Genomic DNA, 21,295 nt, shown 5'->3' on the forward strand with positions numbered 1-21,295 from the left:
AGGTTGTTTTCTTGTGCTTCAGTTGTGTTGGAGTGTTCAGATCTTACTGTTGTAAGATAGCTGGGCTCTGTTGATACCATAGTGCCTCTTCTTTTACTGTGTTCCCACACTGGCATTTAGGCATCTGGATTTGGAGATGGTGAGAGGTCTAGGTGCTGATTCCTGTGTTTGTCTTTGTTAGATGAGTATTTTGTTCCTTGGTTTCTCTTTCCTCTCTGGTCTTCTGGCTTAAATGGTTAAGAGTTCTGGTAACTAGTGTGTTACCAGGTTCTGCAGGGAGTCCTCTCTGGAGTTTTAGGGGCTAGGAGTCCCTAAATCCAGCCTGGTCTCTGGGAAAGCCAGAGTCTTTTTTCTAAAGTTGTAGAGCAGGATATGGAGTCCAGATGGGGATAAAGACTGGGATCCCTAGATCTGGCCTGTGCTCCAGTAAAGCTGACTTCTTCTTCTGAAGCTGTAGACCTGAAGTCTATATCCAGCCTGGCCCCTGGTAAGGTGGAAGTTTTCTTCTGAAGTTGTAGACCAGGATATGGAGCCAAGGGGGTTTGGGTAGGGGGTTGGAAGTGTGTGTGAGCAGTCTGGGATTGTAGGTCAGGTTTAAAGGGGTTTAGCAGGCAGTGGGTGGTTTTCTTCCCTGGGGTTCCTAGAACTGCTCTGGCCTCCAGTACAGCTGGGGGTGGGACTGTGGACCCTAGTTTGGAGCTCAGAGGAGGGGTGCAGTCTAGGGATGCTGGGCAGGATTTCACTCCATGTGGTAGGACCTGGGTTATCTTCTGGTCACTGTCATGAATATTAGATGAGGTCACAGGTTGGAGAAGAATATAAAAAGTGAAGTATTAGTATTGCTTTAAAAACATTTGTTTTTTTAAAAAAATTATCTTAAACCGGTCAGGAATATTGTCATCGTAGTGCTGGGAATTGAACCTAGGGCCCTGCATGCTAGGAAGATTCCCTACCACTGTCTATCTCCCTGGCCAGGAAGTTTTATCTTTTGGAGACATAATGGATCTAATGCTTTATCAGAATTTTAGCAGTCTCAGAAACAAGAAGGAAGTAAAAATCTGAGTGGAACACATCTGGTCTATGTGTAAAAAGTGATCAAATTGACAATTAATAAAATGAATCACAGAGAATAAAAGTTGGAAATTTCTTTCTTGTTAGTTGTTTTGCATGCTTTCATAAACAGTGTTGACTGTTAAGATCTGCTTTAACATATATCTTTGTTATGTACACATATACGCACAGCACAATTATATAAATGTTAAAATAGATCTTAATAAAACAACCAACACCAAACCATACGTGTGTGTGTGTGTGTGTGTGTGTGTGTGTGTGAATAAATATGGGTGCAGGTTATGAAGCTAGAAAGGACGGTGAGAGGAGAAAACGAGGTACCAAGGAAGTAGGGGGAGCAGACTACGTATGGCGTGGAAGCTGAAAGGGGGTTACTGAGAGTGGAAAGGTACCAGGCAACTAAGCAGGCCACGGGGACTGAGAGAAGAGGAGAGGGGAGAATCCACAGAACAAGTTTGTCTAATAATTTTAAGAATAAGTAAAATCTAGAATAATGGAATAGATCTCATTTCAGAATCCCTTCGTGTAGCTACCTGCATTTAGACAGGTCATCCACAGGGTGGCGGCAAAGGGTTTTATTTGAAATAGGCAAATTCTTTGTAGTCCAGCATCCAACAGCAATCCATTAAATGAGCCAGGCATTTAATTTAGACATTAAAAAACCTTCTTGAGGGCTAGAAAAATATAAAAACCTCCACCGCGATCTAGAGACAAGCAGCAGATACTTGCTAGTAAGCTTACGTTATGGATAGGGCACTATTGGAGTGGTGGGAGGAACGAGCAATTGTAATTAGGCGCCTTTCTAGTAGGATTTTTTTTTTTTTCCAAATCTTGGAAGAAATAAACAAGGATGAAACAGCCTTTGGGAAAGGAAATATTTTTATTTGATTACCCATGATTGGGAATGCTCAGTGTAAGATCAAATTGTCTCTCTGTCATTAAGGAAAAAAGGTTGAAAATGCAGTAGCAGCTACAAAAAAAGCAGCCTTATCAGTTCCTCTTTGCTGAAGTGTGATCAGTCACTTAGCCAACAGATGAGAGCCATGAATTGGCTGTTCTCGGGATTATGACCGTACAGTGAGTGTGACTCGGAGGTGATGCTTGGGAGAGAGGAGTTTGTATTCCCGTACAATTCTCCATATGATGCTAATGTGTTTTGTGAAGAGGGACCAAAGACTTAACAAATAACCTCCCAACCCTTCTTTCCAAACCCTTGCTTCTGTCTAGCCGTCTCTTTCCCAATGCTAACTGATAAGTGTCAAATCTGATCAAATTTATGTGTTACTTGGGATTACCATCCTTGAATTAAATGGCATAAATGTTTTCCCCATGTTTCAAAATCTAAATCTCCAGAATAGGGAACTTTGCTTCTGAAGAATTTCGTGATGAGATAAGAATAAACTAATTCTTGTGGAGAGTGTTTAAGACCATTAAGTTCACGTGTAAGAACCATCTGTGTGATGACCTCAGCATCCAGAAAGTGTGGGTCGCTAGTACTGTAATGCAAAAGACTTTACACCCTACAAAGGACAGCAACAAAAAGTGTGTCTGCCAGTTGAAGTTTGTACATTAGCCCGAGCGGGCTTTGGTGAGAAATTGGTGAAAGACAGAGATAGATGTTGTAGTGTGATTAACATTTACCATGAGCCAAATTAAAAAAGATGGACATCCAATTAGTGGCAGGCCTTAAGAAAAGAAACAGAAAGCCCCAGGCATGGAAGGATTCTACCTCATCTGTAGCATGGAAAGCCTCCCTAAGGATGGCAGACTAACCAGCTTCACAACGGGATAAGTCAATGCCTTAAAGCCAATCTATCTTGTCATTTCCTAGGAGAAACCTGGTGTACAACTTATATCATCCTTAGAAACACAAGAGTTTTGTTTCCTTTCTACACAGTGAGGACTCAGATAAAGTTGACAACTAAAGTCATAAATCATTGAGAGCTTATAAAAATGATCTCTTGGAATCATCTATGGTTGACAGTAAATGAAAATGAGAAAGCATCCCTTATGCTGGGCAGCGCTTAGGGAGTCTCCTAGCAAGACGACGCCTTCATAGGAAGTGGAACAGCAGTGGAATGATTACAGACAGAAGATCGAACGGAAAACTCCTACAAAAGTGATGGAACACCGGACTCAGTGATTCTCAATGTAAGCAGACACAGTCGAGATGAGCCCAGTAAAGCCAGTGAAAATACCATTTCACTCAGCCGCGCCAGATTTATTGGCTACTTAGTGTCAAAAGTTCTCAGTACTCAGTTCTATCTGATCAAGCATAAAAATACTTGAGGAAACTGGAGCAGTTTGCAGCAGTTCATGCATAAATAATTTGTGAATGCAATGTCTCTTCTAAAAATAGGGCATGATTTCTCGGAAATTGACAGAGTAGCGATTCTGGGCAGTACTCACAAAAAGGGGCCGGTAGGGAAATAAACTTGAGAAATGGTGACTTATATACAGTAAATTATGGCTTGCTGAAGGAGAGGTGAATTTCCAAAACAAATTTGATTCAAGAATCTATCCTTCAAACATGCCCACTAACCTTCCTTGGGATGTTAATTGGAGGTCTATCTGCCCTGCTTTTTGCTTCCTATGACCTTGAACACTAGCTGTTTGTTTGTTTGTTTGTCTGTGTGTCTCTGGCTGTCCTGGAACTCTCTCTGTAGACCAGACTGGTCTTGAACTCAGAGATCCACTTGCCTCTGTCTCCCAAGAGCTGGCATTAAAGACCTGTGCCACCACTGTCCTGCTGAGTCTGTCTTCTCATATTTTGCCAATGATCTGCTACTTGGAGTTATCTGAAACTTTAGTAAGGCTTTGTTTTTGTGAGAGATAAATTTTCAAAAGTCTGAAAGGTTGTCTATCTATGGATAGTTGGTCTTTTATATTGTGGCACCCAAGAACTGCATTTGAAGTTAATTTCTCATGTTGGAACCTTGCTCCACCACACAAGGTGCAGGAAACAACTGGCTCATTCCCTTGGGAAAGGTGTAGGTTCTTCACTTGGTTTGAACAATGGCATTCTCCTGCGGAACTTAGAATATTGGTGAGTGACAGGGTTGATTGCTCTTAACTTCATTCCCATTATATATGCCAGAGAACACTTTCTGTTTTTACTGTATCTGTTTTTACTACATCTGCAATGAGGTGAATTCAGATTTCCCAGTGCAATTAACACTAGAGAAAACTTTCCTTGGATTTTATTAGCTTTACAGATATATTTGCTCCAAAAATATATCTGTCTTCCAGGAAGAATATAGAATCAAGGCACCTTCATTTTCTCTGGGCAAAGAATGTACACATAGAAATTCGTGAGTATTGTAAGTACATGGTAAATCAAGCTAAGCTGAAAATATGTGATATTCTAGAACTTACCTTCTAAATGGCTCTCAGGAGCCATTTGCAAAAGTAAAAACCTAAACCAAAATTAAGACAAACAAGACACCTAAACCTGTTCCTGCTGAGGAGAATTTACATTTGCAAGACAGATAGATACTACAGAACTAACTGCTACAGCGAGCAGCTGGACATGAGGGGGTGGACCCAGGAGGTGTTTGGTCTTTCTTTTAAGAAGTGTGATATCCCAGGCTGTCTGTTAGCAAGCAGGCTAACTTTAATGGTACCTACAAAGTCTGAAAAATAATCAGAATGGAGTTGAGCCCGCTGGGGATTGTAGAGTTGATGCTAATGTTGGGAGTGTTTTAGAGAAACAGCAGAGATGGAGCGGGAAGCCTGGCTTCTTTGCCTGGAGAGAACAGCAACAGATCTGAAGACCAACATCACATCACTCTCCATTGTGCTTGGGATTTGAACTATATTTCAATTTATTTATTTTTTATTTATCACAATCATTGTAGCTTGGAAAAAATAGAATCATCTTGGTGGTCTTCCTGGAAGCTCATTGGCTTGGCTCTTGGTCCAGTTCTAGGTCTGTGAGAAAATAGGAATAAATGGTGCATTTGAGAAACATCAGATGCATACAAGTCCATATTCATTTTATGTTCATAGTCACTATAAAACTGTCTGGCATGACCCATTCATCCTTTATTTGGGGTTGGGGGAGGCCAGAATTTAAGAAGTTTCCAATACTCAAAACAAAAATTATCTTTATTGCTAAGCCCAGGTGCATAATACAAAATCCAGGGAGGGCTATGTGACTGTCTACTCTATGGGAATAATTACTGTCAGAGCAAAAGAGAAACAATGAATAAAGGAGCCGTGGTTATGGTTTGGGTGTTGACTATCCTACAGAGGTCACGTGGTCCTATGCTGATGAGTTTTATATCAACTTGACACAAGCTAAAGTCATCTGAGAGGAGGGAACCTCAATTGAGAAAATGCCTCCTTAAGATCAGGCTGTAGGCAAGCGTGTGGAACGTTTTCTTAATTACTGATTGTTGGGAGAAGGTCCAGCCCTTTGTGGGATGGACCATTCCTGGACTGATAGGTCCTGGGTGCTATAAGACAGCAGACTGAGCAAGTCGTGAGGAGCAAGCCAGTAAGCAGCACTCCTCCGTGGCCTCTACATCAGCTCCTTCATCCAGGGTCTTTCCCTGTTTGAGTTCCTGTCCTGACTTGCTGTGACGATAAACAATGATGTGAAAATGTATGCTGAATAAACCCTTACCTCCTCAACTTATTTTGGTCAAGGCATTCATCACAGCAGGTGCCAAGGAAAGAGATGGAGCCTTGGAGAGGTGCAGTGAAGTAGGAGGTCGTTGGGTCGTTGAGGATAGGTGTGTCACACTAGACCGTTCCTCTCTTTCTCCTTTTCGTTCCTAACTATGAGGGCAGCGATTTGCTGTGCCCCATGTTTCCCACCACTGCCATCTGACACCTGCCTAGCGGCCTAAAAGCAGTGGGACAGCATGAAACTTATGGGATGGAATACCTCCAATAGTGAGATGAAGTCAACCTTTTTTTTTTTTTAAAAAAATAAGTTTATTATTTTGGGCATTCTGTTACAATTATAAAAAGCTGGATATTAATGCTCACAGTCATGGAATTGAGAGAGCAGTTCAGGGGTTTTTACTTTAGTATGAAAGTTGAGTATGAAATGGGTATTTTTCTGAGCTTTGTTGTTTTTGTTGTTGTGTCGGGTTGTTGGTTTTAATTTTTTGTATATTTACAAAAAATCTTGTTTGTATTATGGCAAAACTCTTTTGTCCTTGTTCTTTTTCTTTTGTAAGATATCAGGAAGAAAATTATCATGTGCTACTTTGCTCTCTGAGTTTATGCCTTGGAGAGAGGACGTGACAGAGCATAGGAGCATGCTCTTAGTGTCATTTATTAGGTCTCTGTCACACTGCAACAATCTGTGCAAGGTGTGATTCCTGTATCTAAAACGTTTTCCACCTACAAGGTAAAGAAACGCCTTTATCTCAGCAGTCCAGGGATCATTAATTTAATTTCTTTCAGAAAAAAAATATCATGCTTTGTAAGATTGAAAATCTTATTTCTGGGGCTGGAGAGATGGCTCAGAGGTTAAGAGCACTGACTGCTCTTCCAAAGGTTCTGAGTTCAATTCCCAGCACCCACATGATGGCTTATAACCATCTATAATGAGATCTGGTGCCCTCTTCTGACATGTAGGAATATATACAGGCAGAACATAATAATAATAAAAAAAGAAAATCTTATTCTTCTCCAGTAGAATATCAGTTTGGGGCCTTGAAGGCTTGCCTATGATAATAAATGTCAAGATGTCAGTTCCAGTTACTGAAACTCTTTTAAGGCACGAAATAAAACGTGTCTGTTGACTCAACAAGAGATAAATCAGAGGTGTAACTAGGGACAAGAACACATAGAGACAAAATCCTCAGGTTCTATTCAAATCTCTAGTTATACACTAGTGGGCTTTCATTGAAAAGGAGTGACATGATCAGTCATAGTTCCTGTAACAGTGTTAGGGTGTCAAACCTGTAGAGAAGAAAGAAGATCTTCCAATTTAAGATATGATGAAAAGACTGGTCTGTTTGGGGGACAACACTCAACATGTCTTCTGGTATCATTGATTGCAAAACTAGGTACAGAGTGACCATAGAGGGCTTAGTCATCTCAGCGTGGTTTCCTGTTAGTGGGATGACTCCAGATTTATTCCACAGTACCACAGAATTTTTTTCCTGGAGCCCAAGAATTACAGTGTACAGCTTGTTTGAAATTTAATAGAAAAGCTTATAACATAGTATTGTATTCTAGACATGATGCCTCAACCATGTAACCTTGTGCAGAAGGTGGGATTCTTTTTCAGTGCCAAAAGATCATCTCGATACAATTGACTGTTAGTCATTGCAGATTGTGATCACCACCAGCAGGACATGGCTAAAATTGACTTCAAAATATTCAATTCATTTTGTAGAAATTTATGGAAGAAAGATGTAAATGGTTTTTGATTTTTCTATTCAGGTGATCAAAATGCATTCCAATGATCAAATAATTTGAGAGCACAGAAGCTTAAAGATTATTTAAGGTTAAAGAAAAATACTAATTGAGGGGAAATGACACAAAATACCCATAGAAGATGGCGATAATTACTATCATCCAGATTAATTGGTATTTTAGAATTTTCATAAATGTGTTACTGTGGTAAAATTGACTTTATCTCTTGATTTTGTTAGCACTAAAATATTCTTGAAAGTTGTTAGGTTAAAAAGAACTCTCTTAAAATATATTAGTTTCATGTTACTTACTTTCTGTTCAAAATATACTTATATATTTTGTGTGTATGGGGCACTCATGGACTATGATACATTTGTGTGGAGGTCAAAAAATAACTTGTAGGAAATTCACCATTCTGGGCCAGGGATCAGCTGGGGTCGTGAGTATAAACAACAGTAAACAACAGGGGACCCTTACCACCTGCTGAACCATTCCATCTACCCTACTTTGCTTTTTTTTTTTTTTTTTTTTGGTTTTTTGAGACAGGGTTTCTCTGTGGTTTTGGAGCCTGTCCTGGAACTAGCTCTTGTAGACCAGGCTGGTCTCGAACTCACAAAGATCTGCCTGCCTCTGCCTCCCGAGTGCTGGGATTAAAGGTGTGTGCCACCACTGCCCGGCTCCTACTTTGCTTTCTTAAATGGTTATTTTCTTCTGTTTCAGTGTGTCCTCTGAGAGGGTAAAAGTATCTTCCTAAAACTTTAAGAAAATGTCCTCTGAGTTAAGGGGGGAAAACAGCTTGGTGTAAACAAATTCAAACAGAAATGATCTTAAGGCTTTTTAAACAACTCTGATTCTTAATTAAAGCTTCTGATGCCTTGAAGGTGGCTTGTGAAGAAGCCATGATGTACTTGAAGTTTCAGTCTATGGAGATGCTTAAATAGAGGTGTAGATAATGTATCAGCAATGGTTCAGAAGCTAATTTAACTCTGTACCACACAAACCATGAATAACTTGTTATTTTGAGTTTTATTTTTTGGAAGGTAGAGAATTTACTTTGTCGTTAGTCTGGGTTCTGAATTTTAGGAGTCGAAGCAGCAGTGGTAACGAACGCTCTTGCTAGTGTCCCTGTTGATATTTGCTTTATTATGTTTTAATAAACACTAACGCTGAAGTAGATGCTGAAGGTTTCATTTATAAAGGATGAAATGTGAGCTGTAGGGAATATGGATCGGTTGTCTCAAGCTGGCAAAGACAGATAACAAGAGTGGGGATTTTAATTTAGATTAGATGATTCTAGAAATGAGGTGGGTTTTTTTTTGCCCAACTCCATAAAAAAAAAACCTAACACAAATCAAAATCATTGTTCACAACATTTTAAAAATCTCAGCTGTAATAATTTTTAATGAACACCATTGAACCGTCAAAAAAAAACCCTTCTGTTGAAATGTGCAGAGTTGAGATCACCTTCAGATTAAAGTGTGCGTTATGTACAATTAGAGTTTTGCAGACTAAATATATTCATTGGTCACTTTTAAATGATTGAAGAAAGCAAGTGGCTCTCTAACTGGAGAACTCTGCTGTGAGTTTTAATGCCTGATGGCCCCATCCTTAACCTGTTTTCCTCTTGATGTACACCAGGATCCCTCCCATGACATTTATGATATCATTATCCTAGATAATGATATTATGATGTATAAAGTACTAGGCTGGGTACCCGAGAATCTGAAATTAATCTTAACTATGTCAGAAGTTACCTGTGTATTTCTGTGAGCACTGAAGCTTTCCTCCAGGCTTAGTATGCTCAACTGAAAATTGAATTGAAATGGATAATAAATAGGATAGAGAAATTGGGTAAAGTTTGTGTTCTATTCTAAGGTTTATAAAATTCGTGATTAAATTCTGGATTCTTTGATGATGTGTTTTAAATGTACTTACCCCAGACAGTACATATGCACTGCATCAGGACTGCAGGATGTCTCTCATTTCAGCATCAATCTGATGATGAAAAAGAATGTTCTACAGTTTATCAAGCCCTCTACTTGTAGGCTACTGGGTCATGGAGAATATGCACAGCGTTTTGAAACCTTGTCAGGGGATACGATTATAATGTAAACACATGTTTTCGTTCTAATTTTCATTAGCCATGCTTCTTATTTGTTTAGCTTTGTATAGCCCCTTCCACAGTCTGTTAAGAACAACAATAGAATTTAGGACATGCTCATTAATGAATGCACAGAACAGATAACAGAGGAGCTGGCTTTGTGCACATGGAGTCCTGGAGGAGCAGATTATTCTATTCTTAACCTTAAAGCCTGGTGAAAGAAACACAAAATCAGATTAGTCATTATCTGCACACAATAGGGTGAGGGAAGAGAGCAAGTTTAAAGTTTGGAAGGTTGAAAGTAGTTCAGGAGAGTCTCAGAGAGGCATGGAACTGTCACAGGAGGTCTGGCTGCATAAAAAATCAAGTATTAAAATCTGTTGATTGTAAAAAGAAAAGAAAAGAAAATCAGACTTTGGTATGAAAACAATGATGAACTGCAGGAGGAATATATTAACCTTGTGTTTTTATAGAGGTTATTGTGACCTCAGCATAGAGATGGGATTCAGTGTGAGGCAGTAGAATTAGCCTGGATTTGGGAGGTCTATTGTGAAGGTGTAATCCAGGGTGCAGACTACAGAAAATAAGGACAAAGAATGTTGAATATATCATAGGGATTGGGGAATATCTAGAAGGCAGAGTTGGCAGGACTTAGGATTTGATTTGATATATTTAGAAAAAGATGAGAAATTAAGTATCACTAAATTTTCATTTGGAGACAATAGGTAAATGATGTTGATATGAGTCATGAGCTTGCAAAGCAAAAAGGTTTTAGACGGGAGAATTTTGGCCATAATGAGTATAAGTTTATTGTGCTATAAGCAAATCTCTTGTTTAAGGTATTTTACCTATGCAGTTCATTAAAAAATGAAAGATAAAGTACTAGTTTTGAAAGCTATTATTATGAACTATATAGGAAAATCAAGAAACATAAGTCAGTAGTTAGTCATTTAAAACAATCAAATTTGTAGATAGATATGTTTTCTAGGTAAAATAGATATATTTTGGACAGATGGTCTTCAAATACTTCAAAGACCTATAGAGTATGGCATTTAAAATGTTTTGTTAGGGATTTTCATGGAAATGAGACACATCTGCTCCTGGCAGTACCAATTTACTTTAGAGACATTGGGCATTGAAGGAACTACATATGGAGTTTGCTGTCATTGTAGCAAGATTAGTCACTTGGACAAGAAGCTCTTGCTTGAACTGCTTGACCGTATGCTGTATAAACTGGACATGCAGGAACCACAGGAAAGGGACCAGTGAACTTTGCTAGACTGCAAGAGGCAGGGTGGTCCTTCTGGGTTCCTGTTTCACAGAAGAAACTGACAGATATTCTGCATAACATGGAGGAACGTGACTGACAAACTGCCAATATAGGTGAGACAATCTTTCAAATTTCTTGCTTTATTGAAAAGTCTGCCAGATACTATGGACCTGTAAGCTGAAGATGGATTTCACAAGATTGCAAAGGAACTATGCATGACTGTCCTGGCGGTCAGATGTCTTTTTTATTTCTAGAGTTTTAGAAGTCATTTGCAATACATTTTTATCTAAATAATAGTATATCCTTCTGGTGTCTTTGTTGAAGACTAGATAGTTGCAGTTTTACTTATATATGATAGCACATAAGTTAGTTATAAAATTTTGGATTTATGAAGATAGGGTAGATTATAGAGTATTTTCTTTAAATTTACCAGACACAAATTAATTGGAATTCAGAACATTGTGAATGTAATAGTGCAATCCTTATTGATAATAGTTCTTATTGTGTGCAGGGGACTATTATTTTCAGGTGTGAGGCTTTTGTTTTCACTGTATTTGTTTCATTCTGTGAGGCTGTGCTACTGTCCCTGTCTAAAACACCATATGGTCCTAATAAAGAGATGAGCAGTCAATAGCGAGGCGGGAGCATGGATAGGCAGGGCTGACAGGCAGAGATATAAAATGAGAAATGAGAAGAACAAGGAGCAAGAGAAGGAGATGAGGGTATCAGGGGCCAGCCACCCAGTTAGTCCAGGAGAAAGAAGCCAAGAAAGGTATACAGAAATGGAGAAAGATAAAAGCCCAGAGGTAAAAAAGGTAGTCGGGATAATTTAAGAAAAGACGGCAAAAAACAAGCCATACTAAGGTCAGGCATTCATAACTAAGAATAAGTCTCCATGTGTGATTTATTTGGGAGTTGGGTGTTGCCCCCCTCCAAAAGAAGTCAAAAGAGCAAAACAACACACAACAGGTGGCCATTTAGACACTGATGGCACTCACAGAGAGAACACTCAGGGGAAAGCATCATGAACTTGAAAATCAAAGACAAATAGTGCAAAATGGAAATTTGATGAATGAGTAGAGAATGAAGAAAATATAAGATAGACCAAGATAGGAAAACCATAGGCTAACAGAAAATGGCAGCACAGATGCCATAGAAAGTGTATTAAGGGGCTGGGAAGACAGTACAGGGAGTAAAGTGCTTGCCAATTAAGCACATGAACTTGGGTTTGAGTCCCAGAACCTGTCTGCAAAGTTGGATATGGTGGTGTACTTGAAATCCCAGACTGGGAAGGTGCAGATGGATGGGGTCCTGGGACTTGTTAGCCAGTCAGTGTAGTCTAATCAGAATGTGTGTGCATCCACATAGACACCAGAACACATATATGTGCATGCACACATGAACACATACACAATACACTATTTCAAAGAGGAAGGAGTAGTTGTGGGTACCACACACATGTTTACAGAGGAGGCCCATGGGGACTGAAAGATGTTTGTCAAGGTTAGCCAGTGGTATGGTCTAGCTTCTGGTGGTACCATACCACCACCCAACACAGTCTCAGCAATGTTCTGACACAAGAATTGAGTGGAAAGTACAGGGATTCAGAGGACATACTGTTTGACCAAAAAGTAATAATAATAAAAAGAGAGAAAGAAAACTCCAAAGAAGTGTTTAAAGCATCATATTTGCTAGTTTTGATATAATGAAAAACAACTTTAGTATAAATTCGAAAGATTTAGCAAAAAGGATAGGGACGGATTCAAGGAAAAGAGTCAGATGGAATTTAGAATGGATACAACCAACCAGATGCGGTTCTTGCTATTAATATTTTAGCAACAGTGAATTTGGATTTTCAGTCAGTAACCATTTTTTGGCATCAAGACTTGGCTTTTGTCATGACAAGTGAAGCTGGAGCTGCAGTCTACGACAATGGCATCAAGAAGAGCAGCAGGAAGCCAACAAGAATGAACACATGGGTTCCAGAACAGTATAGGATTCATTTCATTTAGCCCATCCATAACACGTATTTTAATGTGTATAGTTGTTTTAGGTTGTTCTATAATGTTTACACAGAGAGCTATTGATTCTGTTTAACATGTCATATGATCTTTGCTGGGAAACATGCTAACCTAAAGTGGGTATGTCATGTAGAGTATGCACTGGGAAAGAGCAGGTGGAGAGCAAGTGTCGCTGACATTTGTCAGCCGAACTCCTACTTGGGCATTGGCAGCTGTTTCTGATTGCTAAGTTATAGTGAGCAACTCCATCAGCAGATGTGTTTTGCTGAATTATTCTCATCAGGATCCAAAAATGGAGTGGGGACATCAAAGGTCTCAGAACTATCATGTCCTCCAATTAAGGCAAAGGCAAATGCAGTGTGGCTCTGACTTGGTCCCTTCTAAATAACTCAAATGGTTGTTGGAGAGTGATAGGTACGATGAGAAATGTAAAAAAATGGGATCCTGTATTCTGACAATGACCAACGTATACCTTCTGGTGGAGTAGGGCGGGTGCTGATTTGTTGACTGAGATACAAGTAAAATCATTCAGTGTCTTGGAAATCAGTGCCTCTCAGGTCTAACATCACTAAGGGAGCATAGCTAAACTGGCCTCCCTTTTCCCATATCTCAGTCGAGAGAGGAGGGGGAGAGAGAGAGAGAGAGAGACAGAGACAGAGAGACAGAGAGACAGAGACAGAGAGACAGAGAGAGAGAGAGACAGAGAGAGAGAGAGACAGAGAGAGAGAGAACAGTATAGCCTTCACTGCAGTCTACAGGAGTCACCTTTGTGGTAGTAAATAGGGAGATTCTACATAAAAGGTTATCTTTGGTACAAAGTTAAAAAAACAAGTAACAATATGGAGGCTGTTTCAAGAAAAGAGAGAACAGGAAGGGACAAAGGAAGAATGAGAGCCAACTGATAGAATATTTAAAAATGATTACCATGTAATGTTAAAAATATTTCTTCATAAAATAATTCTTATGCTGAATAAACACTTTTGTGGCCATTTTCTTATACTAAAACAAATTAAATGTAGTATTTTATAGTTAAAATACAAGATATGAATCTATCCCATTTCTCTACAGGTATTTTTGTCCATCAGTCTACCTGCCTGTATGCATGTGTATCCATTATTTACACACACACACACACGTAAGCATGACATAAAATGCTATAAAGTTGCATGGGCTCCGTGTGAAGTGGACTCTAATACTTACACTGTTTCTTCTTTCAGTCTTAGAATCTGTTTCTGGATTTTAACCTATAGATTAAGTAAAACCTGGAAACGATTTTTCTTGCTTTCTTAGTGAGACAACCAGCAAGGTCACCATCACTCCAGAACAGCCTGTCTCGTGCACACACTTCAGGAACGTTCAGAACAGGGATGAAACATTGGTGCTCTGGAACCCTTTTGTGCTGAGGGGCAGAGGTGAGGCTCTCCTACCTGCGAGCTGCAGTACAGGGGAGGTGAGTTTGTGGAGCAGCACTTGGAGGCGAAGTCTGAGTGCTTGTCCACCATGTCCTTCAGCTCCCCTGCAGAGGCGTTGGGTGTTTTCGTCCTCAGTCGCTCTGCAAGTCTGAAAAACAGCTGTTAGGTTCTGCTGGAGGTATTGTAGGGTCACTGCTTAAGCAAGATAGCAGCTATTTCCCAACATGTACAATGGACATAGAAATACACGCCTGTCTCAGGAAACCTTATTTGCAGAATGGATTTTCGGTGAGCCATGGTGAGCTTAGAATTGAAATCTATACCTCATTCAAAGTCATACAAGCAAACATAGAAATTGCCACTGAATTTGAAAGCCAAACACCCCCCTTTTGGTAGCTCACTATTTCAGCATAAATGATGCGTTTTTCTATTTCGCCTGGCTTGTCACCTTTCTCCAATGTTAGGTGTCAAGCTCCTTTAGAATGTCGTCACCTCCACAGGACGTGATTTCAGTTTTATGCATTCTCTTTGTTGTTGTACGGTTTGCCGGCTTTGGAAGTCACTATGCGGATACACTGAAATAGGAGTGGGGCCCTTTGACCCTCCTTCCCAGGGGTTTCATGCCTTCATTTTTAAGATGGTAACAGGATTTGATGCCTCTCACTGTTTTCCAGCTTGCGCTATCTATGATCTTGGTGCCATTTCACCGCCACAGTGGCTCACTTAGCGTGATTTATTACTTTCTCCAAGAAATATACTCCTAGACCAGTGGTGAGCAGTAAGGGGAAAATGGGAAAGATACTTCCAAATCCAGGACTTTCACAAGCTAAGGAGGATTTCATGGAGGTCATCGAGAAGATGTCCTGTTCTTGGATTCTTTAAGAAAATCTTTTTGTGAATCTGTGTGCTTACCTGAGTCCTAGATTCCAACTGATTTAAAATGGAAATTTATTAAGCAAAGTGGAAAACACCACAATCTTTTTAGAGATTTCCCCCAAGAACCCAGTACCATGCCTTTCATTATTACGTTAATTTCTATTTACAGTGAAATACTTCCTCTTCCTTTTCATTGAGAAAATAACGTTGTATCGTCTTGTTGATAACTAGCATTTTTACTTCTGATTCGTAAGGATCACATGATGGCGACCAAGCCAGCATGAAAATTTGGTTCTTGGAGAACAAGCATTGGCAGGCAATTGCAGGGGCATGAATATTGACCAGCTATGTGCTCATGTCTCTGTTTTGAGTCAAATCAAATATAACTGATCACTTATAATTTATAGTGTTTTAACTGGCCAACTTTTAAAACTGCAGCCTTCTGTATCGTCCACTCAGGGCGTCCTGAGTTTTCACTTGTGCTTTTCAGTCACAGAATTAGATAGACAAGCAGGGCAGACACATTTGGAGGATGAAGCCACAAAGCCAGCAACTTACTTTTTCTTGTACTCAGTAAATGTGTTCTCAGAATAATCTGCACACATTTCTTGCCCCCTTTCAATGAAAGAAGTAAGTTGCTTCTTCAACAGGGGACTCTGTAAAAGAAAAAAAAAACTGCACATCAACATTTCTTGTATGCAAACACTGTCATAGTGAGGACATTCCATCAGAATTCCAAGTCCCTGCACCAGGTAGCAGCAAACAATTTTTTTTTACATAAAGCCAGTTAGTAATTATTTTAGGCTTTGTAGGTCATATATGATCTCTATTATAGATATTCTACCCTAAATAGTTGTGGTAACGGATGATGGACAAACAGCATGCCTGGTGGTGTTCTAATGTAGCTCAATGCCCACTGTAATTTTAACTTTATTTAATTTCTACACAATGAAATTCCGATCTTCTTTTGAATTTTTCCCCTAAGTGCAAGAATACCATAAGCCATGGTTTCACTGTTCACTTGCACGGCAAGCTTGCCAGGTTTGATCCATAAGCTCCAGTCTGCAATTCTGACTTACACTGTTGATAAAGAAACTTAGTGAAGTGTACCTGAGTGCTGAAACAGGCCGCGGAGTCCTGGCTTTCACAGCATTCCCTGAGGGACTTCAGGGTGGTCTCCAGCACTTTGCTGAGGAATACTTCCGGCAACTGAGTACTTCTGCTTAGTTCAAATGTATACCTGGTGTCAGGCAGAGAAGGAGAGAAGGCTTTTCAAGGTGTGTCTGCGGTTCAGAATCGGAAATGGGACCCATCCACTGTCTACTAATTCTACCTGTCTGCAGGGGCAGAACTGGCATCTTGTTTCTGATTGTCGTGTTGTTTTATTTGAGACAGTTTTATTCTGCAGCCCAGTTCATTCTGTAACTCACAGTGGGGTGAATCCTTCAGCCTAGGGCCCTCCCACTTCACTTTCTGTCTCAATCCCCCTAGTGCGGGGGTTGCAGACATAGACCAGTATGCCTGCCTGTTTGGTTCTGTTAATTTATTTTAATTTTATTTAAACGTAATAACATCTTTCCTCCTTCCTTCTCATTCCTAAAACCCCTCTCATGTCTCTTCTACTCTGTCTCAAATTCGTGGCATGTTTTTCTGTAATTAGAATTGTAACATGAATGTGCGTGTATGTGACCAAATAAAACCCGCTGAGTTCATTTACTATTGTTTATGTAACTTAATTTAAAAATGACTTAACACAAATGGACTCCCTATAAACTGACTTTAGATTAGGTGTCATCTTCATAAAAAGATTTTATTAATGCTTGGTTTAATAACTGTAATATACTATATATACAACAGAACATGGAAACATATCCTTTTACTTTGAGCTCATATGGACATGAGCTTCTTTGTGAGAGTATAACACAGTTCTCCCACAGCTAATGTTAGTTGGGTACCTCAGAGCAAGTTTTTTTGTACAAAAATGTACACAAAATAGTTCACTCCATCTTATCTATGAACTTACCAGATCAATTAGTATTTATAAGAAAACTGTACTTTAGTTTTTGTTTTGTCTAAATTCTATTTATATAGGCAGCTGACGGTCTAACCATTTTTTTCAAGCGGTAAATCAATTTTGTGAAGTGTGAAGATATTCTATATATATATATATATATATATATATATATACATAACACATTGTGTATTTGTTTTGATTCTCCTTAGTTAACTGAGACAAGATCAGGTTTTGCTTGTCATCAAATGATTATTCTCTGAAAGCTTGATAAACTTTCATTTGGTTGGTGTGAGTGTGCATGTGAGATTTGGAATAGAATATGGTCAAACTGGGCAACAACATGATACATGTTTACAATGCCATGATATATATTACATGATTTGCATGGAACATATTATTGTACTGAATGTTTATCTAGATGTATTTCTTTCTGGCCATCTCTGCGTTAAGTAAGGCAGTATTATCATTCCCAAGTCAGCTAAAGAGAAATCTAGGTCAGATAGGCCAAGCCCCTTCTACCACTGCACACTAGTCTCAGGGCACAGACTTAGGAACCACAGGCTCCTTCCTTATCCAAGTTTAATGGCTTGGAGTATTTTAACATCAGTTAACAAATACTTAAACTCTACAGATGCCATATAAAGAGACTTGCGTTGAGAAGAGGGACAGCTTGCTTTCCCTTGGTCTGGTGCCCTGTGGGGGCAGAACATACCCCATACTGTTCCACTTACTTATCCATGACTTGAGTGGTACGCTGACCACACAGGTCTGTCTTTGTGGGCAACTTGATGGCTGGCGATTGAACTGGTTCAGCCGCTGGCATGAAGTAAGTGCACATAAAAATGTTCATGGGTGTTTTCTCCTGACAGCACTCTTCAAACTTAGAATTCTTTGCAGACAAGTTGTCACAGATTTTTAATGTGTGTTCAGGCAGCTGCAAAGAGAATGGTGGAGTCAGGCCGTTAGTGTTATTGTTGATCTAACTAAAAATAAAACATAGACTTTTGAACCCTGATATGATATTTATAATTGTCAGTGAGAATGCCCTTAGAAAACAAAGGGATGGGATATGGTGCTCAGGAAGGGAGCTTGGTAATACATGAAAGTTTATTGCACAAAAGTCTGATTTCACACTGAGAGAGAGAGAGAGAATGATGTTTATGAAAATTCCATATTGAAACTGAGTACTTCATGCTAGCAAAAAAAACCCAGAATAACTTATGCTAAAATAATTAGGATAAAGTGAATACTTAGCTATAATGCTATAAAGCATGTCATTGTTTAAAATGCAGTAATTGAATATTAGTTAAAAATATGATGCACCTGGGGAGATGATGTAATACATACAACTGACAATCCCATGTAGTCCTATTGACATCATGCATCATTATAGAAAAACAACTATACACACAATTGTGTGGTTGTAATGGAAAAAGACTACACAGCAGAATGCAACCATGTCAATAAGAACTATATCAATAAGATCGTGGAGACTGATCTTCATCTAATGTAATTACCTGAATTTGCATCAGCTAGAGAAAATTATGCAAATTGAGAAAGTAGAAAAAAAATCTGATGTGCTTACCAAATTGTACAAAGTATAATAAAAACATTACTAGGCTTGGATAGTGTCAGCACTAATAAGACTTTATGCCCGTAGCTCAATTTTAAATTGTGTTCAATTTAAATATAATACTGGAAACTATAATTAAATTTAAACAACCACGTGTGGGTAATGGATACTCTGCACGGTATAGGGCTTGGGAATCCAGGAATCTTGTCCTTGTATGCATGTGGATTTTTGTCACTGGTTGGGTGGCTTCCAATGAATCTGGGAGTGAGAGTTAAGAATGTATTTGTATTTTGTAAATGCATACAAGGAGGATAGAACAATGCACAGGAAAAGCAGCTGAGAAGACTGGCAGTCTCTTTACAGTATGCAGTCCATCACATGTCGGTGATCACGTGAACCACCTTACCTCTTTGGCCATGCAGTCCTCTGAGGTGGACTCACAACATCTGGACAGGATTTGAGTAAGATCTTCAGCTAGTGGCAGAACAGCCTCCAGATTGGCAGTTGGCACTTTTTGGGCTAGTTTAATGAGATGACTAGACAATTAGAAATGAATTTGTTAGCTCACTCATATCCTTAGCTTTCTAGTTTTCATGGCAGACATGCTAGCGCGAGGAATACTGTAGTCTCTGGCATCAAGAGTTGAATGGAGCACACCAGCCATGTGATCTGGGCTACACAGCAAAATTACAGTCCTCAGGATTTAACCATCCCCAGGAAAGGTTCCTAAATATTCAGCCCCGAGACAGGGCTTCTCTTTCAGTCACATTGGATCGAAAGCAGTCCATCGTGCCAATATGGAGTCTTGCTATCTTTTAAGATGTCTTAAAAAAATCACTTCTAGCTCAGCACTTTTGCCAGTGGGTTATAGAATGTTTTATGTATCCTGAATCCTACATCCTTAACAGATACATTTGCCATGGTCTTTCCTAGTTGTCTCTTCCCTTGTTGATTGTATCCTTTGGATGGAAGTTATAAAGTTTGATACAGTTGATTTTGGTTTTGCTTTTCTTCTGTTTGTGAATCATATTTATGGATCATTGTCAAAGCCAATACCTTGGAGATTTCCCTATTTTCTTCTATGAGTTTTATAATTAGAGATATTATATTTAAATTTTTAATAGGTTTTTCAAGGTGTGAGTTAGGATCCAGCTTCATTCTTCTGCATGGAGCCTCTAGTTTTGCGACACTGCTAGAGAAATTGCCTTCGCTCTGCTGCATCTCAGCACCTTTGTTGGAAAGCACTTGACCAAATACACTGAATTAGACCTTCTATCTGCTCCAGGGTCTACATAACTCATGTTAACATCACACTACCTTGACTATTTAAAGCCTCACTGTTGCTTTTTTTTCACAAGTGTCTTGTTCACCTGAAGTCCTTTGAGGTTCCCTCAGGATAACTTATTAATTTCTGGATGGTAGTGCAGTTTGGAGCTCAAAGTCCACCACATGGCAGCTGTTTGAACTCAGGTGATGCTGCTGGAAGGTGCTGGAAGCCTTGAGAGATGGATCTTCTTGGGAAGTCTTTGGGTCATTGGGAATTGACTTCCAAAGGACATAGTATAACCTCCTCTACCTCTTCTTGCCATTTGCCTCCAGCTAAGAGGTGAGTGGTTTGTACCACCATATGCTTCCACCCAATGCACAACCAGAGGACAGAACAATGGGGCTGGCTTACTATAGACCGGAACCTTAGAAGTTGCAGATAGACATTTCTGTGTATAGGTTGATTAGCTTCGGGATTTGTTGCAGTAATGAAAAAAAAAAAAAGCTGATTAAGAAAGACTTTTTTCTTTAAAAGGGCCATTATGGTTTTAAGAGTTTAGACTAACTACATAAATTACTTTAAATAGTCCAACATTTTACTTCATTTATTATTTTTAATATTTACTAATTTACTTTTTTGAAACAGGGTCTCATTATGTAGTCAGGACTAGCTAGAGCTCACTATGTATCCTAGGTTAGTTAGCCTTGAACTTTTATGACTGTCCTCTTGCCTCAGCCTCCCAACTGTTGGCATTGTAGGTGTGCATCACCTCACTTGGCTAGTATGATATTTTAATATCTTTAAGTCTTCAAGTCACAAGCAGGGAACACCTATCCATTTATGGTATCTTCTTTTATTTCTTTGAACAACATATTATACTTTTTATTGAGCATGTTTTTAAAGTATAATTTTGAAACAGTGATATATTTTACATTTATTTACTATAGTTGAAATATTTTCCCTTCTATGAACATTTAGGGAATCTCTAAATTTTACTTATTGGAAATATGGCAGCAATAATTTGAAATTTAATCTTTATTCTCACCAAATGCTAATCTCTTTGAGTCAACTCCTAGACACTAATGCAAGTATAACCCAAGTTTAATTAAGCAATGTACATGATGGCTCTGTATTGTGATTATGTGTATGATACTTGGAAAACATGCTTTCTCGGTGTACAAGAAGCATGGAGGCAGGACTAGGGCAAGTACTGAGGTGTTCGTGTGGTTCTTTAGTGGACCGTGTTCTCCAGCTTCTTTCGCAGGCATGTTTTGCGGGGTTACAGAGGGTGAGTGAAGAAGCAGACTTCTAA

At 39.2% G+C, this 21,295-nt stretch overlaps 1 protein-coding gene across 1 annotated transcript in view; it reads right to left on the reverse strand.

The window, feature by feature from the left end:
- Window positions 1–4,880: 4,880 nt before the first annotated feature.
- The window catches only part of Gc (GC vitamin D binding protein), a 33,896-nt gene continuing 17,481 nt past the window's right edge, over window positions 4,881–21,295 (reverse strand). The window contains exons 7-13 of the mRNA XM_057772587.1: window positions 19,123–19,252; window positions 17,875–18,077; window positions 16,240–16,369; window positions 15,688–15,785; window positions 14,269–14,401; window positions 9,385–9,444; window positions 4,881–5,001 (exon numbers count right to left, since the gene is read on the reverse strand). Of these exons, the coding sequence (XP_057628570.1) occupies window positions 9,409–9,444; window positions 14,269–14,401; window positions 15,688–15,785; window positions 16,240–16,369; window positions 17,875–18,077; window positions 19,123–19,252 (730 nt within the window). The 3' untranslated portion in view covers window positions 4,881–5,001; window positions 9,385–9,408. The remainder of the gene's footprint in view (window positions 5,002–9,384; window positions 9,445–14,268; window positions 14,402–15,687; window positions 15,786–16,239; window positions 16,370–17,874; window positions 18,078–19,122; window positions 19,253–21,295) is intronic.

The sequence above is a fragment of the Chionomys nivalis genome, chromosome 6 (genome assembly GCF_950005125.1).
Source record: "Chionomys nivalis chromosome 6, mChiNiv1.1, whole genome shotgun sequence".
Classification (NCBI taxonomy): Eukaryota; Metazoa; Chordata; class Mammalia; order Rodentia; family Cricetidae; genus Chionomys; species Chionomys nivalis.